The 22,215-nt window shown below is 37.6% G+C and overlaps 1 protein-coding gene across 1 annotated transcript in view; it reads right to left on the reverse strand.

Annotated features, from left to right (window-relative positions):
- Nucleotides 1-22,215, reverse strand: part of LOC121934053 (macrophage mannose receptor 1-like) — a 66,687-nt gene that overhangs the window by 17,683 nt on the left and 26,789 nt on the right. The window contains exons 10-21 of the mRNA XM_042474037.1: nucleotides 21,294-21,409; nucleotides 20,111-20,259; nucleotides 19,587-19,786; nucleotides 18,115-18,239; nucleotides 16,619-16,706; nucleotides 14,752-14,896; nucleotides 11,245-11,286; nucleotides 9,825-9,988; nucleotides 8,446-8,513; nucleotides 3,070-3,170; nucleotides 1,783-1,925; nucleotides 8-128 (exon numbers count right to left, since the gene is read on the reverse strand). Coding sequence (XP_042329971.1) covers nucleotides 8-128; nucleotides 1,783-1,925; nucleotides 3,070-3,170; nucleotides 8,446-8,513; nucleotides 9,825-9,988; nucleotides 11,245-11,286; nucleotides 14,752-14,896; nucleotides 16,619-16,706; nucleotides 18,115-18,239; nucleotides 19,587-19,786; nucleotides 20,111-20,259; nucleotides 21,294-21,409 — 1,462 coding nt within the window. The remainder of the gene's footprint in view (nucleotides 1-7; nucleotides 129-1,782; nucleotides 1,926-3,069; nucleotides 3,171-8,445; nucleotides 8,514-9,824; nucleotides 9,989-11,244; nucleotides 11,287-14,751; nucleotides 14,897-16,618; nucleotides 16,707-18,114; nucleotides 18,240-19,586; nucleotides 19,787-20,110; nucleotides 20,260-21,293; nucleotides 21,410-22,215) is intronic.

Here is a 22,215-nt window from a genome sequence, read left to right on the forward strand (position 1 = left end):
AGCATACCTTGTAATCTTTCATTAGATATGGTTGCCAGGTTCCCTCCAATGTCAGGATCCACACAAACAGAGCGTGCAGCATTCCAAGATTTTTGGTCATCCTCTTTAAATCCAAATACTTTGTAGCACTAAAAAAAACCCCAAAAACAGTATTTTTATAATTCTATAAATTTTATAATTTTCTTATAAAACTATCCAAACATATTTTCAGGTCCACAGATACCTAGAATTCAGGTGGGACTTTTGTAAAGGCTGCATCTTGCAATCAACCAGTAAACATGGGCCTTTATACTTCTCTCTGCGTATTCTTTTCTCAACCCTCTCATCTATCTCCCCACTTTCATTTTTTGTGCCTAGCAGAACCTCAAATGTACTAAACAGGGAATAGTAGACAGAATCAGAGCCTGGGGACATTACCACATGAGACCTACTCTTGCAGCAACTATGCCAATTAAAAGAAATGGAAACATACCAGTTTCAGAGCAGCCATTATTGCATGTCTTCACAATTGCGCAACTGGAACTGTTGCTGCTGCCATCACATTCTCTTCCTGACTCCCCCTTATTCCCACCTCCCTGTCCTTTGCCCTGCCCAGCATGATTTTGTTAAAAAATGTCATGCAATTTTGGAGCTCTACTATTGCAATTGAAGTTTTTTTTTTCAAAAAAGAAACAGAAAAATAAAATAAAGTAAAGGCAATTAGCCTGCTTGTGAGAGAGGGGAGGGAGGAGAGGACGAGATACTGACACCCATGGCTACTAATATTGTAACTGTCCTGACAGTGACATGACTTGTGTGATTACGAGCTCATTGATGGGTTTCCCTTGTCAGTGTAAAAGGCAGGAGCATGCAATAAGTAACGCCAAAGCTGCTTTTTTCCAGTTGTAATCATGGTTTAATAGCTGTGGTCAGTACTCTGAGTGAAAGGAGCCAGATTTCCCTATTTCACTTGTTTTTAAAAGTACACCTCCGAACTGAAGAATGGCAACTCAATTTTATTGTTGGAAGCTTAGAGATGCCTTACAGCCAATGTACTCAGGAGCAAGCCACCACCACATACTCTTCTCCTACTCCTCCATAGATTGTATTAGATTTACACTAAGCATTCATTTGGGCTGCAGTCTCATGCCCATTTACCTGGAGTATATCTACACTACATAGTTCTAGCAGGCTGATGTCATTTTAACTGCATTCACTTCATCCTACAGAATTCTGGGATTTGTTGTTTGGTACAGTATGTACACTTCTCTGCTAGAAAGCTTTAGTTCTGAAATTCAAAGGAGTTCAGTAGAGCTCTTCAGAAGAGAATTCTAAGAACCTTACCTAGCCTCAAATATCAGGATCCCATAGAAAACAGCCATGACAACAAACTGCTATAAATTTATCGCTACAGTATAGATACACTCAAGGAAGTAAACTCCACTGAAATGAATGAAACCTACTTTTCAGTGGATATGCATATCAATGCCTTGGTAATATATCTGTACCTGTCCTTAGGTGGCATTTAAGTTCTCTATTTGTTATAATGGGGTGAAGAAGGAAAGAATGGATTATAGGAGTATTCCAAATTCCAAATGGAACCATCCTCCAGAGCTAAATATTTTGATATTTTGACAATTTATTCATGCAGAGTTGCCCTGTGTCTGCCAATAATTATTTAGAATTGGGAGAATAGAGATACCAAGTTTCAATTACTCTTTCTCCTCCCCATATTTCTCTGTATATTCAAGTGTGCCATTGTTTCCCAGTACTAACTTGAAAACAAGAAAATTATAACCGTACCTTGTTTTCAAACAGAAGCCATGATTCTGGACAACCTCCTGGTACAGAAGGTGTTGTAGGAGCAGCTGTTGTATTGACCAAACTTTTGTGTCTTTCACATATGAAAGGTGATGGGTAGCCACAGTTTACATCATTCCAAAGTCCTGAACATAAGAAAACAAGTAATCACATGAGAATAGTTTACCAATTGTTTATATGACAATGGTGGTACGCTGCCCGAAGCCTGTAGATGGCCTTGCTAAGAGCCAATGGCACTGAATAGTTCACCAAGTTCACATGCCTGTTAACAACTTCTGCATTTCTGTTAGAGCCTCTTAACAAAATGTGATGTTTCTAAACAGTTTTTAGAGAGTATCTAATGTATAATCTATTTCAGATCTATCCTGGATATTACTAGACCATGGGTTAATGTCTGCAACCAGGGATGCAATTTGTACACAAATTGCAGTTGATGAAAGTCACCATAAGCGACAACTATCTCTTATGCATTAGATGTAGTGCTGGAAATGTCAAACATAGGTAACTGTAATTTTGATCCTGAAGCAGTAGGTTTTACCATATGGCAAAAGCTACATACCATATTCATGATTTTTAAAGATATCTGTTGTTTCAGAACTGAGCTTCTGTCATTGTTTCCCCTCCTAATTCAGTCTATTACTAGCTCCAAGCACTTGGACATTAGCAATTGGATGAAAAGGAGATACAATGCTGGGTGTCATCAACATATCTAGGGCATCCAACTGCAAAATTTCTCCCAAAGATTTCATGTAATTCTTAAGTAGAATCTGTGCCATGGAACTGAACACTAGTCCATCAGCACCACCTTCTGGTATGTGCCATTGATATAAGAACATAATTACTGGAATACATTTCAAAGCTGTTTGTTTTTCCACCACATTAAACAAAGATTCTGGTGGCATTTTTGAAATGAACAGGTGCATTTTAGCACACACTTTCATAAATTACAATCTCTTTCCTCAGAGTCAGACACTTTTTGATGTACAGGAATATGTCTTCAACCATCATTACAACCAGATGGTCCCAGAGTTTAAAATACTGTACTGCCACAAAAGTCAGCGGAGGTCTGGCAGAACACAGATCCCTGAGAATCTCAGAGTTGGTTGTCCATCAGCCTGGAAGTCAGGAAGAAGGGTAGAGACAATATGCAGCAAAGTGCAGATATATCAAAGAATGTTCCACAGGTGATAAGACATACACACCCATATTTTGCATTACAACACTGTAGCATTTAAAGTATGCATTATAGGTAATTGGCAAGACACCAACCTGTTCTTCGGTAAATGACTACACAGTTTTCATCATTGTTTGCAAAATTGGGTTCATGTGGTGCCCAGGCTAAATATTGCACAGGTGTTCCATCCATCCACCTGAAAGATAAATGATCCAATATTAACATGGTTAAAATCAATCAAGATGAGGAAAAAGCTTCAGATAAAAAGTCTTAACAATCCTACTAATGCTTTACTAAAGCATTTTTCTAAAAAAAAGCAAAAATAATTCAAGTTTTGGCTTTAAAATTCTAATTCAGATGGGTACTGCTAATATGAAAAATTACAGTAAAGCTAAAAAGAGCACCACACCAACCATCACACCCAAATACAACTTGAAGAACATCCCCGTAGAAATTGAAGATAATGTAAAAAATAGGCTTACAGTATTTAGCCTAATTGACAGAGAGAAAAGACTTCTGGACTGAAACCAGGGACACTGTCAGGGAAGAATGCAAAAAGATAATGTCTGCAGCCAAAAATGGAGAAGTCTCAGTGGATGAGAACTGAAGCTCTTCAAGCAAATGGGAAGTGAAAATAAAGGTTGACAGAAATAGGGTCCAAACCCTGAATGCAACTTTTCAGTAACTTCTGTACAGGGACAAGGAAAATAATCAATAATAAATGCAGAGAAATAGAAGATGACAGCAAAAAGCACAGAACAAGAGGCTTCTTCCACAAGATCAGAGAAATCAAACTTCCATATTTTGTAAAGTGAAAATTGCACTCAGAGCACTTGGGAGAAATAAATCACCAGGAACAGATGGCAGACCAATAGAGCTGTTTCAAGATACAGAGACAGGATCTACTCTAGTTCTAACTAAAATCTGTCAATAACTATCAAAAACAAAACAATTGCTCTGAAATAAATGCGTGTGCAACAACATTTGAATGTCCTGATCCATAACCTCTACCGAGAACAAGAGGCTACTGTCAGGAAAGAATACAGATAAATATGGATAAAAAGAATAGTTTCCAATTGGCAAAGGGATCAGGCAAGGCTGCATTTTATCACCCTATCTGTTTAATTCTATGCTGAACATATCATACATAAAGCAGAATTAGAACCTGATCCTGTAGGGTGTTTATTGATGGGGGACTATAATGCTAGAATTGGCCCCTCAAATGATTATCTTTGTGAGCAGTGTATGCTTGATGTAAATATGCCTCCATTTCCACTAAATCTCCCCCGAGTTAGTATGGATCCAGTTACAAACAAAAATGGGATTCTTCTGGCAAATTTCTGTATTACTCATAATTTATTTATTCTAAACGGTTCAGAGTACTTTCCAAACACAAATGGATTCACTTTTATAGCTACACGAGGGAGAAGTTCTATTGACTATGTATTATCTAGTCCAGTTTTGTTGAATTTGATTACAGCCTTTGAGGTTTGCCATAGGACAGAAAGTGATCATATGCCACTAGTAGTTTCTATGGTATTACCCAATTTAATTATTGCACCTACCATAAACTCTGAAATGTTTGTTAGTTATGAAAGATTAAAACGAATCTATTGGAACTCTCAAACAATGGAGGCAGTCAGTGAAATCTATAAGGAAGCTAGTGCCTTAGCGATAATGGACGATCTAGCTAATAGCACCACAATAGAAAATGCCCTGGTAAATTATGGGAAAGTAATATCTATTATGAGCATCAAAACAGCTACTTATATAAATCCATCTAGAGGGAGGAGCTCGTGGTTTGATAAAAGTTGCCTTATAGGGAAAAGGAACCTTAGACAAATATTCCAACTTGCTTTAGACAACCCCGAGGAAAATTATAGTTCTTACCTAAAGGCCAGGGTAGAATTTTATAAGTACATAGAAGACAAAAAGAAAGCTTTTTATCAGCAAAACTGGGCCGATTTTGATAAGGACCTGAAATCAAATGATTCCAAAACATTTTGGTTGGCAGTAAGGAGGCATATGAATAACGACTCAAATTTATCTTGTCCTGGCATTTCGCCCCAAATTTGGGTATCGTATTTTACAAACAAGATGCAAACTCAATCAACTGAAAATACTGTAGTAATTACAAACCCTTCTATTATCTGGAGCCCTGTTTCACCAGATGAAGTGTATCAATTAATTCTTAAACTAAAATCTTCTAAATCGCCGGGTTATGATTCTATTACGGCAGAGGTTTTGAAACACGGTTCAGAATTATGGTCCAAAGCTTTGGCAAATCTTTTCACCCTGGTAAACAACTCGGGGCTGATTCCAGCAAGCTGGAAAGATTCAATAATTATTCCTATTTTTAAAAAAGGTGATAAGCAAGACCCAGCTAATTATCGCCCGATAAGCCTGCTTTCTATCATGGGTAAATTATTTGACAGTCATTTAGCAATGAAATTGCAAAGCTGGATGACTACTCAAGCCATTCTGGGACCTGAACAAGCGGGCTTCAGAGGTCACATGTCTACCATAGATCATATTACTGTTATCTCATTTCTCGTTAATAAATAAATTTCCAGTCCTAAAGTGAAATTATATGCTGCGTTCATTGATCTAAAAGCGGCATTTGATCTAATTCATCGACCTACACTGTGGAGTAAACTGGATAGTTTAAGTATAGATCCAAGACTTCTGTTTTTGTGGAGCCAAATTCATACCAACAATCGCTGTAGGGTAAAATTTACTGATAGTGGTCATCTAACTGACCTTATCTATTCAGGAATAGGTGTAAGACAAGGCTGTGTCCTAGCTCCTCATTTATTTAATTTATTTGTGGCAGATCTTCCAAATTTCATGTCATCGGTTGATACCCACCCTCCTATGTTAGGAAATCGCCCACTTTTAGTGTTACAATATGCTGATGACACTGTATTATTGTCGCTGACTCAGGTGGGCTTAAAGAGAGCCCTGAATAGATTTAGTGAATATTGTGTAAGGTTCCACCTACAGATAAATGTTAACAAATCAAAGGTCTTGGTATTTTCAAAAGGTTTTACTCCAAGGAAATGGAAAGTGAATAATCAATCTATAGAACAGGTAAAAATGTATACATATTTGGGTGTTCTATTCCATTACAATGGTATTTGGGTAAAGCAGAGAGAAAAGGCTGTTCACTCTGGGAAAAGAGCATTGGCAACGCTACAATCCTTTTACTATAAGAAGGGAAACCAAGATGTCCTTGCAGCCCTGAAAATTTATAAAGCTAAAATTAGACCTCTAATATTATATAGTATATCTGTATGGGCAACAGCTTTTAACAAGGAGGTTGAAAATCTACAAACTCGGTTCTGCAGGAAATTGTTATCTATTCCGACATGTGTTCATTATTTAACGTTATATGACGAACTTGGCTTGGACTCAATGGAGACCACAGCCTGGTTGATGGCGTATAAATATTGGCTTAAAATTCATTATAGACCAAATAGATCTAGTTTAATCTGGTTTCTTCTATCTGATAACTATTATACTAAGTGGTCAAAAACCTTTGAAGATAATCTAAAACTAAAGGGTTTAAATTTGGACTCTCTACTCCTATTGACGGAGCAGGAGTGCTTCAAGACAATTAAGGATTGCTTTTTGAGTTGGGAACATAAGAAAATGTATTCTAACTCTCCCAGAGTATGCTCCCCTTTTGTATTTGGCATTCCCCCCTGTTGTGGTGAGATACCAAAGTATTTCCAATCATTGTCCCTTCAGGCTGTGAGGAAAGCCTTCCTCTTTGCAAGACTGAACATCCATCCGTCTTGTGTTACTAAGGGGAGATATATGAAAATTCCATTTGCTAACCGTTTATGTTTTTGTGAAGCATCCCCAGATACCCTACAACATATTGTCTTTCTTTGCCCATTGTATCAAAAACCGAGAAAGAAATTGATAATGAAACTGATGGAAATGAATTACTGTGTAATGGATATAACTTTAGTGCATTTATTGGAGGATTGTAATGAGCAGATTACACAATTGATGTCAAATTTTCTAATGGAGGCAACAAAAATTTGGTACAATTTGAACAGCTGTAGTGCATAGAATAACTTGTATAAGGAAGGAATTTTAAAGTATCTATGTAAATAATTTTAGTTATAATTTTAATTGTGTATTATGTTTTTGAGATGCCTAATAAAGGTTATGATGATGATGATGATGAATTAGACTTGGAGAAAGGAGGCATGAAAATTGGAGGAAATAACATCAGCAATTTAAAATATGCAGAGGACACCATACTACTAACAGAAAATAGTAAAGACTTGGAACAATTGCTGGAAAAGGCTAAGGGAGAAAATGAAAAGACAGCTTTACAGTTGAACCTTAAAATAACAAAAATAACTACTATAGATGAGTTACATCATTTTAAAACAGATGATGGAGACACTGAAATAGTTCAAGATTTTCCATACTTTGTCTCAGTCATTAATCTGAATGGAGGCTGCAGTCAAGAAATAAGAAGAAAGCTGGGACTTGCAAGGGCAGCTACAAAAGAGCTAGACAAGATCCTGATGTGTAAAGATACTAAAATACTAAAGTTAGGAAGCCATCGTATTTCCAGTTTCTCTGTATGGTTGTGAAAGTTGGACAATGAAGAAAGCTGATAGGAAGAAAACTCACTTAAATGTAGTGCTGGAGAAGGATTCTATATATATCATGGACTGTTAAAAGGACAAATAAATGGGTCCTAGAGCAAATGAAGTCTGAATTTTCTCTAGAAACTGAGATGGTCATACTTTAACCAAATCATGAGAAGATACTTACTAGAAAGGATAGTAATGATTGGAAAGGCTGTAGGAAAAGAGAAAGATCACATTCCATATTGATATATTCAATCAAGGAAGCTATGCTTTTAAATCTGAAAAATCTGACCAGGGCTGTTGATGACAGGATGACTTGGAAGTTTCTCTCATTCAAAGATGCATCATAAGTTGAAGTCAATTTAACAACAGTTACTAAAAATTTATCCAGTGTTACCTTACTTGATGTTGATGAGATACCTATAATCTGTAAAACTTGTTTCACACTGAGCTCTATGAAAAAATGACCAAAACCATCAATTTTCCAGAAAATGTGAGGTTTGCCAATTGCCCCTGAGCTTGCATGGAAATGTTTCGGTTGTGAAGCTAAACCTAGGGTTTTGTCAAAATTCGTTCATAAATGGAAATTATGAGTGAAAGAATACAGAAATCTAAAGTCTACAATTAGCAGTTATCTGAAACAATTGACAGACCGGACGTAAATCATTAGTACAACTTTTATTTTGGTCCAATTAAATAACATATATCAAATTTGGTGACTCTATAATCAATGATCTTGTAGATCATAATAAGCAAACACAAATTTTACATTATAATAGAGTTACAGTACTTAAATCAATGCAAGGTAAGTAAAAAGGATTAGAATTATAAAAATTATATTTTCTCTTTACTCACTTAGCCACCTTATCAAGACTTAGTTGTAAACCAATGAAGTAACTGTCCACCTGGTCATTCTGCAAGATCTAAAACATGAATATGGAAATGTATTCATTTATTAGTGTATTCTGAGAATGATGTCTGAGACAGATAATAACTACTGAAAGTTACTTTCAAAATGGAGGTGCTGTAATTTATTTAAAAACATATCCATTTTTGAAATTCAATTAATAAGATTATACAAAAAATAAGCTTTCAGATGTCTTCATCAAGATGGTAACAACAGAATAATAAAGTTTGTTGTTGTTTTCATTTGAGGAGAGGGAATGATACCATTTTAGGACTTTACTTTCTGAGATAGTCTTTTCTTCAACCAAAGGTAAATACATACAGATAGGCTTCTGCTGATTTCCATTGCCTGATACTGTGCCTACATTCATTTCCAACAGTGATAACACAGAGGTGAACTGAGAAACTCCCTGCTGTCTTGCTATAAAGTAGGGAAGTAATGCACTGAGCATCAGATAGAGACAATTTTCAGATTTCGATGGACATTTTTTCTCTCTTAAATTTTAGTGTTCTTCTTTTATTGATTTTCTTATTCCCATGGCTTTTGCAGTTTATGTGACTCTAATGTAGGCAGTGTAAACTATATGGCTCATAGTGACATAGGCCACACAAACACTGCTACTTATTCACCTTTCCCTTGCAAGCTTTTTCTCTGATGAAGAAAATCTGAGATTCAAAAAGCTTGCATTAAAAATTGTATTTTCGGAGTTGGACTAATAAAGGTATTGCTACAATGTGGATGCATTGTTTTTAGAATTTTAGGGCAACCCCATCAATTGTGTGGACAAGTACCCTGCCCTTCCAATTTTTTTCCTGCACAGTTCAGAATATTTCTGTCCCATGCATTATAATATATTGATGGTAAAACAATCTTTATAATTTCAGCTTCATCTCCCATATACTGGTGGATAAGGATGCATAAAAGTCTTATTACATGAGAAGAGAAAGCTAAAATCGAGCCAGAGAGAAGTGGCATTTTTCTTGCCTCTCTGCATGCTGTCAAAACACTTCCATTCTCCTTCCAAGAGAGGCAGTCATAAAAGCATGTCTTTTCTCATGCTGGAAAAATTCATTTGGCAAAAGGAGCACTGTTACAACTGTCTCCCTTGAGAAGGAGAACAGAAATGCTACAACAGCATGTGGAGAGGCAAGGAGAAAGCTGCTTCTCTCCAGCTCCATTTCAGCTTTCTTTTCTCGTGCCATAAGGCTCAAAGAGAAGAGAGGAACAAACTTCAGGAATACAAATTTCAAAGTCAAAATTTCTGAAGTGTCTTAAAATTAAATGTTCTGAACTAGTTAAAACACAAAACAGTATATTAGTGTCTTACATATTTTAATAAAAATCTTCTTTCAGTGTTGCTTTCAATGACAGCCAGATCCCCAAAATTTTTCTTACAAAATTCCCGTGCTTTTTCCATAGGAACTTTATCAGTGCCAAAGTAATACTGCTTGTCTCCTTGAATGAGCCAACCATCAGTGGTAAATTCAAATTCTGGAACAGAGATAGCACAAATTTATATTCTCGTATCAAATCAACAAAACAACTAGGAAGGCTACAAGATCCAAGCATCATTTCAGGAGCCTGGTACAAAGAGTAATGACTGGCAATATTATTACTTTTTAATGTAACAATTGACATTTACTCATTACTCTCAAGCTTTGGTTTTGGAATGTTATTTTCTGGTGGGCGTTTTTTGTCATTGTTCAAAATAATTAAAGGTAAAAGCAACATATTAGTAACATGCCACTGTTAATAACATGCTGCTTTTAAGATACTTCTAATTATTGTTGAAAGAAGGATTTGTTTTTGGAGAATCATGGCTAACAAGTGACGTGCTAGTTTTAGAAAATAAACATTCCCAGTTCAGAGCTGAGATGGGAAACATGAGGCCTTTGGATGTTGCTCAGTTCCCACCAGCTCTTACCGCTGGCTATGCTGGCTTGGGATGATGTGAGCTTCAGTCCAGCATTTAGACAGCCACACAAACCCTGACCTAAGGTTTCATCTCAAGTCCTTTTGTTGCTACAGTCCTGGACCAAAATGGAAAATCCCCAGCCTCAAAACTGACACTGGAGACCCTTGCACAGTGCACATTGATAGCACTATGATTCCACTTTAACTGTCTTGGCTGCAAATACAAGACCTACAATTTCATAAGAAGGAACTATGACAGTAAAAGTGGAATCATAGTGCCATAATTGTGTAGTGTAAAAAGACCTGAGATGGTACCTGCCCAAACTGAGTGCATATGTGCTCTCAAACAGCCCAGGTATAGCTATACATTTTTTCTGTTTCCTGGATTTAGAAATATTCTAGTATCTGGGGGAAAATCATTGTAGGCAGAGCCTCACAACCAGTCATATACAGAAGCAGTATAATGTGTGAAAACCTCTATACAGCTTCTTTCCTTTAACTAATTTTCTCTCAAACTGGCTTATATATAATGAATGACAAGATTGCTTACAGCAAAGAAGCATTGTGAGAAAAATCACAGGAGGAATCAAAGGTTTCAGATAAACAAAAGACCCACCATGACTTTATATGTTGAGCAAGACAGACACATCAATGCCTGCCCCCATCGTACCAAGTTGGAGCCCAGAACAGCTAACCTAGGAAGAACTGTAATTTAGGAACTTATACCAAAGAAGCTACAACCTCCTGCCTGTTGAGAAATGGCCCTATTAATTCCCCATCCATCACTGTCTACTCATGTAATATATTTCCTTGAAGAAGCAATGCACACTCACTTGGCGAAGGTGGATTTGTTGGTTCTTGTTTTGGTTCCAATCCTATAAAAATATAGACAGATAGATTTATATAGTTATTACCTGGGTGTTCTGTCACTGAAATCAGCAATTAATTTAGTGCTACATTTAATACCTCAAGTTGGTGGAAACTCCTATATCTTGCAAAAATATTGAGATGTTTATTTGGAGATTCCACCTTAGCTAGTTTTAAAAGCCTAAGAAGAACACAGCAAGAGTCTTGCTGCATTTGGTCAGTGGCCTAATTGGTCGGGCATCCTGTTTTCCACAGTGGCTAAACAAAGGCTTGTGGGGAGCACATGAACAGTACCTGAAGGCAAATCACCTCTCTCTATTCATGTCCCTTGGCAGCTGATATACTATTTATTTATTTATCCCACCTTTCCCCTGGTACAGGCCCCAAGGTGGCTTAGAGCAAATTAAAACAAAGTACAGCTAAAACCTATTTGATACAAACGTTTTAAAAACCATTCAGTAAACAATTATATGCACAATTATATAATAGCCAGCATGGACTCTGGAGAGCAGGATTCAAATCCTCGTTCAGCCATGGAAACCCACTGGGTGAATTGGGGCAAATCACACACTCTCAGCCTCAGAGGAAGGCAATGGCAACCCCCCTCCCTTGAAGAAACTTGCCAAACACACACACACACACACACACACACACACACACACACATGATAGGCTTGCATTAGGGTTGACATCAGCAAATTAACAGCATTAAATTGTTGTTTCTGGTGGTAGTGGTGCTGTGTGTCTTCAAGTCATTTGTGTCTTATGGCAAACCTATCATGGAGGTTTCTTGTCAGGATTTGTTCAGAGGAGATTTATCTTTGCCTTCCTCTGAGGCTGAGAGCATGTAACTTGCCCAAGGTCACCTAGTTGGGAGTCAAATTAAATCCCAGTCTTCAGAGTCATAGTCCAACATTCAAACAACTGCACCACAGTGACTATAAATTAAAGTACTAAATTAGAATACAGTGTGCCCATATCATATGCGGGTGCACTATATGCAGCTTCAAGCTTACGCTGAAGCCATGTGACAATTAAAGAAACGGTACGTGTGCTGCCCTGCCATGTCCCACAAGTATGTGTCCCATTGTTTGCAATGGGGCACAAGCATATGCAGATTTCCCCTTACATGGGGGGATCTGGAACTGATCCCCCACGTAAGGGAAAGGCCCGCTGTAGTTTAAAGCATTTATAAAAAATCCATTAAAACACTCTTCTGGCACAGTAATAAAAAAACCAAAAGCTTGCCAAAAAGGTCTTTGCCTTCCAGCAGAAAGAGAGCAGACAGGAAAACAACCAACCTTCCCATGGTCTGGGACCAGTCCCCCAAAAGATTCTATCTTGCGTACAAATAGGTAAGTGGTGCGACAGAGAAAAAGCCTTACTCCAAAAAAATCTTTAAAATCCGCCAGGCTCAATAGAAGGCCTCTGATGCTTAAGGTTATAGTATAATGATGCTTTAACAGACCCTTTAACAAATAATAATTTTTCACCCTCTTTTAGCTATTCAAGTAGACACTAGTATATTTGTATCTGGATTTTAAAATGTGTTTCTAGAACACATTTTTTTAAAGAAAGAAAGAAATCATTTCCAAGGATTACTGTAGTATTACATAAGTTATATTTTTTGTTCTTATTAGAGGTGGAAAGAATATTCACTCTTAATCACTTCCTGGTTGAAAAATGAGTTTCCTGACATTCAGAAAATCTAACTGGAAAGAATTTTTTTTTAAAGAGGTGCATATTTTCCTCAGTTTTCACCCAGAATTCACACATCCTGAAGTATTTCAGGAAATTATTCTGTGTAGAAATTTATGTAAATGTTTTTGTGCAGAAATCATGTGTTGATACAAAAAAACACATTCTCTGTGCTAGGCTTGCCTGAAGGTTGCCATAACTCAGAAACATCTTGAAGGCATACATGCATTTATTTTTGGGCCAAAACAGATGGATCAGTGCCACAGAAAGTGCCCACCACAGCCCTGTTCTGGTGGTTTGGCAACTCAAAAAGGAGCAGCAAAATGCTCAGAAAGAAACAGCAAAAAATCCTTTTTGAACCGGCAAAAAATTGCCAGTCTGTACAGCACCTTGGTTACCTTAAATGGTGTTTTATAAAACTGTAGTACTTAAAAGAACCACTTCTACAGTGGACCCTTGGTTCCATGATTCCCCGTGAATAACAAAATCCATGGATGCTCAAGTCCCATTAAATATAATGACATAGCAAAATGGTGTCCCTTATAAAAAATGAAAATCAAGGTTTGATATTTGAAATTTATTCTTTTTTTGAACATTTTCCAACTGTGGATGCTTGAATCCATCTATTAAAAAATCCATGTATAAGAAGGGCCAACTGTACTACCTTTTTACTATTCTTCCCACCAAAATCCATACTGGATCCATTTCTTATACAATTCTATACAGAAGGCTGGTTTTTTAGGGTCTCACACTTGAATTTGGCTTTAACACTGGAGCTTATTGCTTGGCGTTTTAAAGAGGCTCCATCCTCCTGGGCTGGGACATGAAATGGAGGCGGATATTATTGCACACTAAATTGCCACCAAATCGCTGGCTGCCATCAGCCCGGGTCCCAGCTGGGTCCAAGCCATGCTCCGCCAGCACTATTTAGAAGTCAGAAAGTCCTGGTGGAGTATGGCTTGTACCCAGGCTGATGGTGGCTGGCAATTTGGTGGCGATTTAGTGTGTCCCCATTATTGTTGAACTGATCATTTCCCTACCCTTCTCCTCCCTCCTTTTCCCTTCCCCCCTCATGACCTTCTTTATTTTAGTCTCTTATCTGTCTTTTGGCCCTTGTTTGATTTTCCTTGTCTGCCCTCTCTGTTTTCTCTTCTCCTGCCTCTGGAAGGCAGTGGAGCTGAGATGATCTGTGCAGGGGCTGAGATGGACTCACATGGCTGGGAAGGGATTAGATGGAGTCTTTCCACACCTCTCCTTGCTGCTTCCTGAGGCTCCTTAAGGATGGCGGAGGGGGTTAGATGGAGTCTAAAAAGATAGTACTACTTTTTCCTATTTTGTGTAAAGGATCATGGCAAGATGTGGGAAAGGGGTGAGCTGTTAAGTGTAATTCTCCTGGCTCCCTGTCCCTCTCCTGGTCCCCACTCTAGAACAAACTAGTCATGCCAGGGAAGCAAAAGAGCTTGTAAAATTGCTTCCGTAGTATTTATACACACCTTTGGCTATTTTCAGTAAAATAAGATATCTTCAAAACTTCTTATGACATTTTGTTTGACTCTAAAGATGATGAATTATCTTTTGTTAGATACTTTGACATAAACTTTATATGAGGATAGCACATGTTTCATATTTGACAAGCTATCCGAAGTGATCAGATAGAACAATTATTTGGTATATTGAGTTTATGATGCTTATTAGTCTTTATTTTCAGAATTATGTAATTTTTCACCCTTTAGCTATCTCTGATTATATTATCATTTACTTGTCGAGAAATCTTACCTTTTTTGAGCTGGCATATCCAAGAGTATAATTCGTCACAGTGCACATCATTCCAGCGCATACGAGCATCTGCATTTAGTTCTGCGCAGTGTTCTATTCCATTATAATTATTGGGTTCTCCATATCCCCAGTTTACATATCCTAACTAACATTGAAATACATTTGTTACTGATATGCTCAGAAAGAAGACTAGACCATTTGTACTATAGTTATAGAATCAAATATATTAGTTATAGAGTATTAAATGTCATTCAGTGGCACCGTGATGACCAAAATGGCAATTTCAAAATCCAAAATGGTTGTCAGGATAACTCAATTTTCAACAAAACTGAAATACAATTCACAATGTATAATCAGAACAAAAGGGAAAGGTTTCCAACTGCAAAAATAACACATGGTATTGTTCTAACTCATATGACTAGCAAGTTGTTTTTATAACTACTTTTTATAGTTGCATTTATGTCAGCATATTGCATGCCTATTTTACAAGTAGTTGAACAGCCATTTATTTCCCTGAAGCTTGTATAAAATTTAAACCAGTGCACAATAAATGGACTCAAAGAAGTAAAACCTTCAGTTTATCACAAAAAGCTGCATTTATGTCAGCATATCATTCAGAACTTTTAAAAATGAAAGCTTTCAAGGCAACACTCAGTGGGAGTTTTCATTAAAGTGACAACTAATGTACAATATATACTCGATATAAGTCAACCTCATGTCTAAGTCAAGGGCAAGTTTTGGGGCCAAAATTATGGATTTTGACACTGACGCCTCATACTGATTGCTGCTTCCCTCTTGTCGCTCGCATACACACACAATGAAGGAGCCTAGAAGTTCTACACTCAACCTATCCACATAAGTTGAGTGTAAAACTTGGAAGCTTCTTCGGTGTGTGTATGCGAGCGGCAAGAGGGAAGCAGCTATCAATACGAGGCTTCAGTGTTTCAGCCTTCACTCCCGAGAATGCAAAGTGTGAGGGTGGGAGAGGGACTGATAAACAAACAGCAATCAATCAGTCAGTCACCAAGGAGTCTATCTGCTTGGCTCTGGACAGAAAGAAACTGCATGGGGAAATCTGAAAGAGCTGCTATCACATTACCATACTAACCCATAAATAAGTCAACCTAGGATTTTGGGGTCAATTTTTGGGCATAAATTTTTAGACTTATAGACAAGTACAGGTATATACGGTATTTAATGTACAAGAATCATTATCTGCTTAAATAATTGTGGAAGAGAATTCAGAATTCCACATCCATGGAAAAAGGCTACTGATAAACAATAATTTAATATAGCCATTCAGGTAACAGAGTGCCCACTGCAGTGGTTTTCTTTCAAACCCATGGAAGAGGGGATAGAAGAAAGGCACATAACAGAGGGGGTGAGACAGCTAGCACAGTTCTATTGTCTTCCCATATGTGGTAGGATGATGGTTTGATGACGGTTAGATATCTATTGCCCTTCACACATTCTGATTATTCAGTTTGTCTCTGGATTTCCATCCCCCCTTAAATTTAGACTAAAACAATGTATTGACCAAAACACTGAAAACAAAACTTGAAACCAAACAGGACAAAACATCCTAGTGCCAAATATTTTGTATTAAGTAAACTGTTATAAAGTCTTACACTAACAATTCCGGTTACAAAATGCAGGTAGGGACATACAGTATTCACTTTTCAAGTTACTTTTTGCTGATATGGCTTCGTCCTTATGTGGCAGTCCAATTTATTTGAAAATGTGAAATTATTTACTTCCCAATTCCAGACCTCTTTCTGTCAGTTCAGCTCCCCTATGTTTTTCACCCAGACATGCAGGCAGTAAAACCAGAGAAACAAAATATTAAGAAAACAATTAAGTTACTCACTGGAGAGTCGTCGCTCCAAGCAAATCCTTCCATTGGGCTTAAGTAATTTAAACCAAGCCAGTAATGCTCATTGGAGTATCCAAAGTTCCTAGGATATCACAAAAACACAGGTAGAGGCAAATTAAATATACATGTTTTCCTATGAAGTCCGTTTTTATGAATACTGTAAGTTCCTGAAACGTCTGAAAAATTTCTTTAGAAAAGATTAAATTGTTAATTACTGGAGTAGAACAAGGCCAGTCTGAGTCATAAACTGGAATAGCTTTGCTCCAGTAATAAGATTATTTGAAAGATAAGAGCCAACATGGAATAGTGGTTTCAGTGTTGGACTAGGACTCTGAGAAACCAGGGTTCAAATCCTTTTGGCCATGGAAACCCACAGGAAAGTCAAATTCTGTCAGCCTTAGGCAAAGCAATGGTAACCCCCCTCTGAATAAATCTTGCCAAGAACACCCTGTGATAGGTTTGCCCTAGGGCGAACCTATGGCATATGTGCCTCTCTGGCACATGAAGCCATCACTGAGGGCATGCAGAGACAGTTGAAGGCACGGGAGAGTGGGGGAGAGGAGCATTACATGGTAAGATTACTTAACAGTGATTGTTTGAAGAGGATCCTGGAGGGAACACAAAGAACTCCAAAACTGATTGGGAGGCCTGGGCCAAAGACAGTTAAGATATTGGTTGGGATCAGGATAAAATAGGGACACAGACTACTTAAGTTAGCTAGATATGTTTGTACCTGTTGCTCATATTTGCACACATACACCTTCTTCTTCAATTTCCTGTTACTCATATTTTCACACATACACCTGCATGCATGTGACCATGTTTATATGTGAGACTTTTCAGTTTTTAAATTTTCCTGTTCACATTTACCCTCTCAGTAACATTTAAATTGTTTCACATTCTATGGTCTCCTTTTTAGTTACCCACTCTATGTCTACCAGGGATAAAAAGAAATTTTGTTCAGTATAACAGTAGTGATAAAAAGGAGCATTTTTGTACTGACTTGTCATGAGAAAATATACCCATTGTCTCTATCATTTTACATTTACAAGTCTTATTGTTTTCTGCACACTATTTCTTGGCAGTGCCCCAGTATGTGTATTTTCAAATGAAAGTGGGGGGAAAACATAGTTGGAGAGAAAAGGCAGCAACAAGCATCAGTTAATGGGTTAAAGTTTTGTAAATTAGATAACATTTTAAAACTAAATGCACAAATTAGGAAAAAAATGAATGTTTAAATGTCTTCTGTGCAAATTTAGGTAAATTTTGTAACTAAAAGCACAAATTAGAAAAATGAATGTCAAAATGTCTTCTAACTAGAAAAGGAGGCATTGACAGTCTGTGACAAAGAGTGACCTGTGACTTTCACTGTATGAATTCAAATTTATTTCCTAAAGTGTTTTGTTCAAAAGCAGGCTCTCCAAATGGCTTTTTGAATTTCTTACTGGAGTGAAAGAACTATAAACATGAAGATAAATCTAAATACTCACGATAAGTAGCGTTGCAGAGAACGTTCTTCCTTTGAACTGCTAATGGAGACCAGTTCACCACCAATAGCTATACAAAAACTCCGAGCATCAGCCCATGATTTTTGTTCATCTTTTCTTGTGAAAGCCTAATGAAAATATATTTCACATGTAGGCACAATATACTTGTGCATTCCTTGATCACAAGAAATGCTACAAAGTTTAATAGAATGAGGGTGAGCAACCTGTATCTCTGTAGGCAGATTTGGAAAACTTATTTGGCAGCGGGGAGGGGGCACAACCCTTAGCCAGCATGGTCCTACCCCTGTGCTTTTATAGGTTTACTGAACATCCCCCCCCCCAACGTATTCAAAGTCAGTGAGCTATGAGAACACTTGACAGGAAAGAAAAAGTGCTGTCCATCCTTGCATTACAACAGAGCACAGCTGTAATAGTTTAAAGATTATCCTCTTGTATGAAAGTATTTCAGCCTAGGTTTACTACAGCTCCTGTGGATAATTTTTATCTTATACCTCCAGTGATTTTTCTTCATATTCATTGTATTCGTTTGTTAAATGAAGCTATCTCCCACTAAGTCGCATCATCTAGTCACTTCTCGCTCATGGGTGGAAAATGTTCTAGGTGGGAGAAGTCTTCTGTGCCAGAATCAGGTTTAGCTCTAGGCCTCCCAAGAGGGAACTGTGTTTTCAGTGCTGAGCACTGATGCATGTTACTGCTATAACATAAGCTTTATTTTTGGTAGATGGTGCCGCAGAGGCTACACAGCAGAGAAACATTCCAGTCCCTTTTTTTTAATGGGGTCCAGCATCCCCTCACAGCCAGTGGTAGAACTGGGTTCCCAAACTAATTCTACTCAGACTATCCCAAGTCAACAATCACATTCCCTATGTGGGCTGGAGTTTACATCTGCAGGCTGAGGTTAATGGAAAATGGATTCCCAAAGGGTTATATAATTCAGAAGCAAAGAAAATCAAAATGTACAAATATAACTTATCTCCTCCCTCATAGCTATGAGGGCTATAAGGTTAGCAGGAGATTCATTCCCCCAGTCTATTCCTAACATATCTTTTCCCAGCCTTAAACTGCCAAGCTAATGCAAAAAGTATCAAACAAGTGGGCTCATTCTCTGAACTGGACACTGTTAAAGGACTGGCCATGCTGCTAATAAGGACACACTCCATCTTTTTGATGGTTACTGCAGATAGTTGCAATGAAGCCCTCAAGCTCACCAGGGGAGACTGCACTATCATTGTGGATCTTGCTGCTACCAGCATGTCAGATGTCACTATTGAGGTGGCAGAGGCAGCTCTATAAGGTGTAGTAGGGTGTTGGATCATATTATGTTTTCAGTGCATGTTACCTATCCCAGGTGTGCCTGCTGAGACAGCCTACAAATACTGTTGTTGCTGTTTTAGAAAAAGAAAAGGGAAAACATTTAAGGACTGTATAATTCCTGTACAAATCAAGTGTCATACCTTGAAGCACAAACCCCTCTCATCACTGGGACCCCAGTCTTCAGGGCATCTGGGAGCCGGTGTTGTTGTTGGTGGAGGTGGGGGAGTCATTCCATCCGCAATGCGCTTGCATAGAAATTTTGCCTTTGTTTCACATTTGAGAAGATCCCATAATCCCCCTGTAATTCCAGTTCTCATAGCCACACAACCTGGCTTCCGTCCTCCATGGTACATGAAGAGAAAGAGAGGCTCATCTCATTTAAGGCAATACCTGTCCCTAGTTAGCAATTTATGTATTTCAGCATGAAATTTTATGGACTCGTTAACAAGCAGTGCTACCACCACCTCTTTAACCTGGGATTTGCTTCCTATGAATGCCATGCTACTTTAAAAGGCGGCGGTGGGGAAGGGGGATAACTTAAAAGGTGATCATTTCAACATAGCTTTTCCCATTTCATTTAAGAATACAGGACATGCAAAAGCAAGTTTAATCATCACTTGCCAATCTTAGTATATAATCAGTTCTACAGAAAATATCTATTTACCAGGCATTTCTGAATTCCAGTGAGTGAACTTGACACGTTCTCCACTGGACCACCTGAACGTTCCTTTTTCTTGCATGTCGGACAAGCCAATCCAGATATAAGTTTCTGACCTAAGCCCAACCAAACTGGTCAGATATGCTTGCTCATATCTGCAAAAAGGAGGTAAATGGCAAAGCTCAAATTCCACTGTGCTTCATATCTGGAAAATTATTTTGTAATAATGATTATTGAAATGCACCAAAGTAGCAACATAAGTCTGTACATCCTCTACAGTTCAAAGAAATGTTCAATTCAGTGAGAAAACATATTCATTCCTATGAGTGTTATTTCCTCTTTTTACAGTAGAGAACAATAATAGCATGCTGGAAGATTGCTGGGAGGAGAAAAGCAGAAGCTCATTTTAAAGATTGTTAACCTATATTTATTCAATATGTAGAGGGGGGGATCAAGGTCATATGAGCAGGTCCTACATTCAGATTGGATCCTATCTTTCTGTTAATAGAACAGAGTTCACAAAAACAGTGTGAAACAATATGTAAAATTGTAAAAACAGCTCTGAAAACAGAAATATATTCATTTTAATTCCTTCCTAAATGAAACAACCTGAATATTACTCTCAGAGTTAGTATACAACTAATTCTTCCAGATTTCATGCTTGCCCTGGCAAACCTTTCTCAGAGAGGAAACTCTCCTGTTCCCACTGGACCTAACAATAGTCAAGTGTCCCATCAACACTGTTCTTAACTATGGTTAAACAGGTACTAATAGGTACTCTGTACTTGAGGTTATTTTTTTTAATTTAGAAAATTTTAGAAATTTTAGAATTAGCTTTTTGAAGTCTAGTTTTGCAGATCCATGAAGTATACAACACACATTTGTGGTACTAGTGAGAAAATAGCAGAAAATACAAACCATGGCAATTATATTATTAATACTGACCATTCACAAAATCATATTAAAACTAACCATTCAGAAATATCCTGGCACAAAGTAAGGGAAATGATATATGTAGATGTGGGGGGAAAACCATTACTCCCATTAAAACCTCAGCAGATAGACTACAGCACATGAAACCTTATGCTGCACAAGGTTAGTCTTTCAGATGCCACAGGTCTCTGTGTTATTTTTCCTGCAGTTGACTAATATGACTACTGCTTTGGGTCGTTTTATTTAAAAATCTCACCTGTCCTCAATAGAAGCTAAATAGGCACCATCTTTTATACATGTCTGATTTGCTTCAGCAAATGTTGCAAATACATTTCCAATCATGTAACAGTACAAACCGTGTCTTTTCCAGCCCTGTTGAGGAAAAAAAGAAGAGAAAATCATGTATATACATTTCTCTCTCTCTCTCTCTGAATGCATGTATATAAATTATATCTATGTATAGCATATGTATACCTTTGTAAAAAAATGCATGGAAACCCATGCTGTCAAAACTAAATCCAGAAAGAAATGGCAATGAGAGTCTTAGCAGAAATAGAAGGTAATTAAGATAGAGCCCATACAGACAGGCCAAAATTCTGTTTAAATGATGCATGTGTCCTAAGAGGCCAGAAGCCACGCCAAAGTCACACTCCTGTCCTAAGAACTGGGGCGTATCTTTGGTGCAGCTTCTGGCCTCTTAAGATGTGTGTGTCATTTAAACAGCATACCTCCAAAGTGACCCAAAGCAGCTTTATTTTGGCCTGTCTGTACAGGCTCATAAATACTTCCTTAAATGAAAAAGCTAACAGTTACGTTAAATTGGTGAAAAGTCACTTTCCCGAAAGTACTGTATATACTCATGTTAAAGTCTAGAAATTTTAGTCAAAAAATTGACCCCAAAAACTTATCCATGCATCAATGTAAGAACTGTACTTAAACTCTTATTAAAAAAGAAACCATCTCCTGGTGAAAGGCAAAATATAATCTGTCCTGAAAGCACTCACACCCCTCTATTCTCTAATCCATCCAGCCTTTAGTATGAGCACAAACAGCTGTGTCTGCTGGAATTTTGTAAGATGTTTGGCATTGTTTTCCTTGCTTCATATTTTAGATCCATTGTCACATTCCCCCTAAATTTTATACTCTACTTATACACAGGTCATATCAAAATCCATAAT

The sequence above is a fragment of the Sceloporus undulatus genome, chromosome 6, assembly GCF_019175285.1.
Source record: "Sceloporus undulatus isolate JIND9_A2432 ecotype Alabama chromosome 6, SceUnd_v1.1, whole genome shotgun sequence".
In the NCBI taxonomy this organism is placed as follows: Eukaryota; Metazoa; Chordata; class Lepidosauria; order Squamata; family Phrynosomatidae; genus Sceloporus; species Sceloporus undulatus.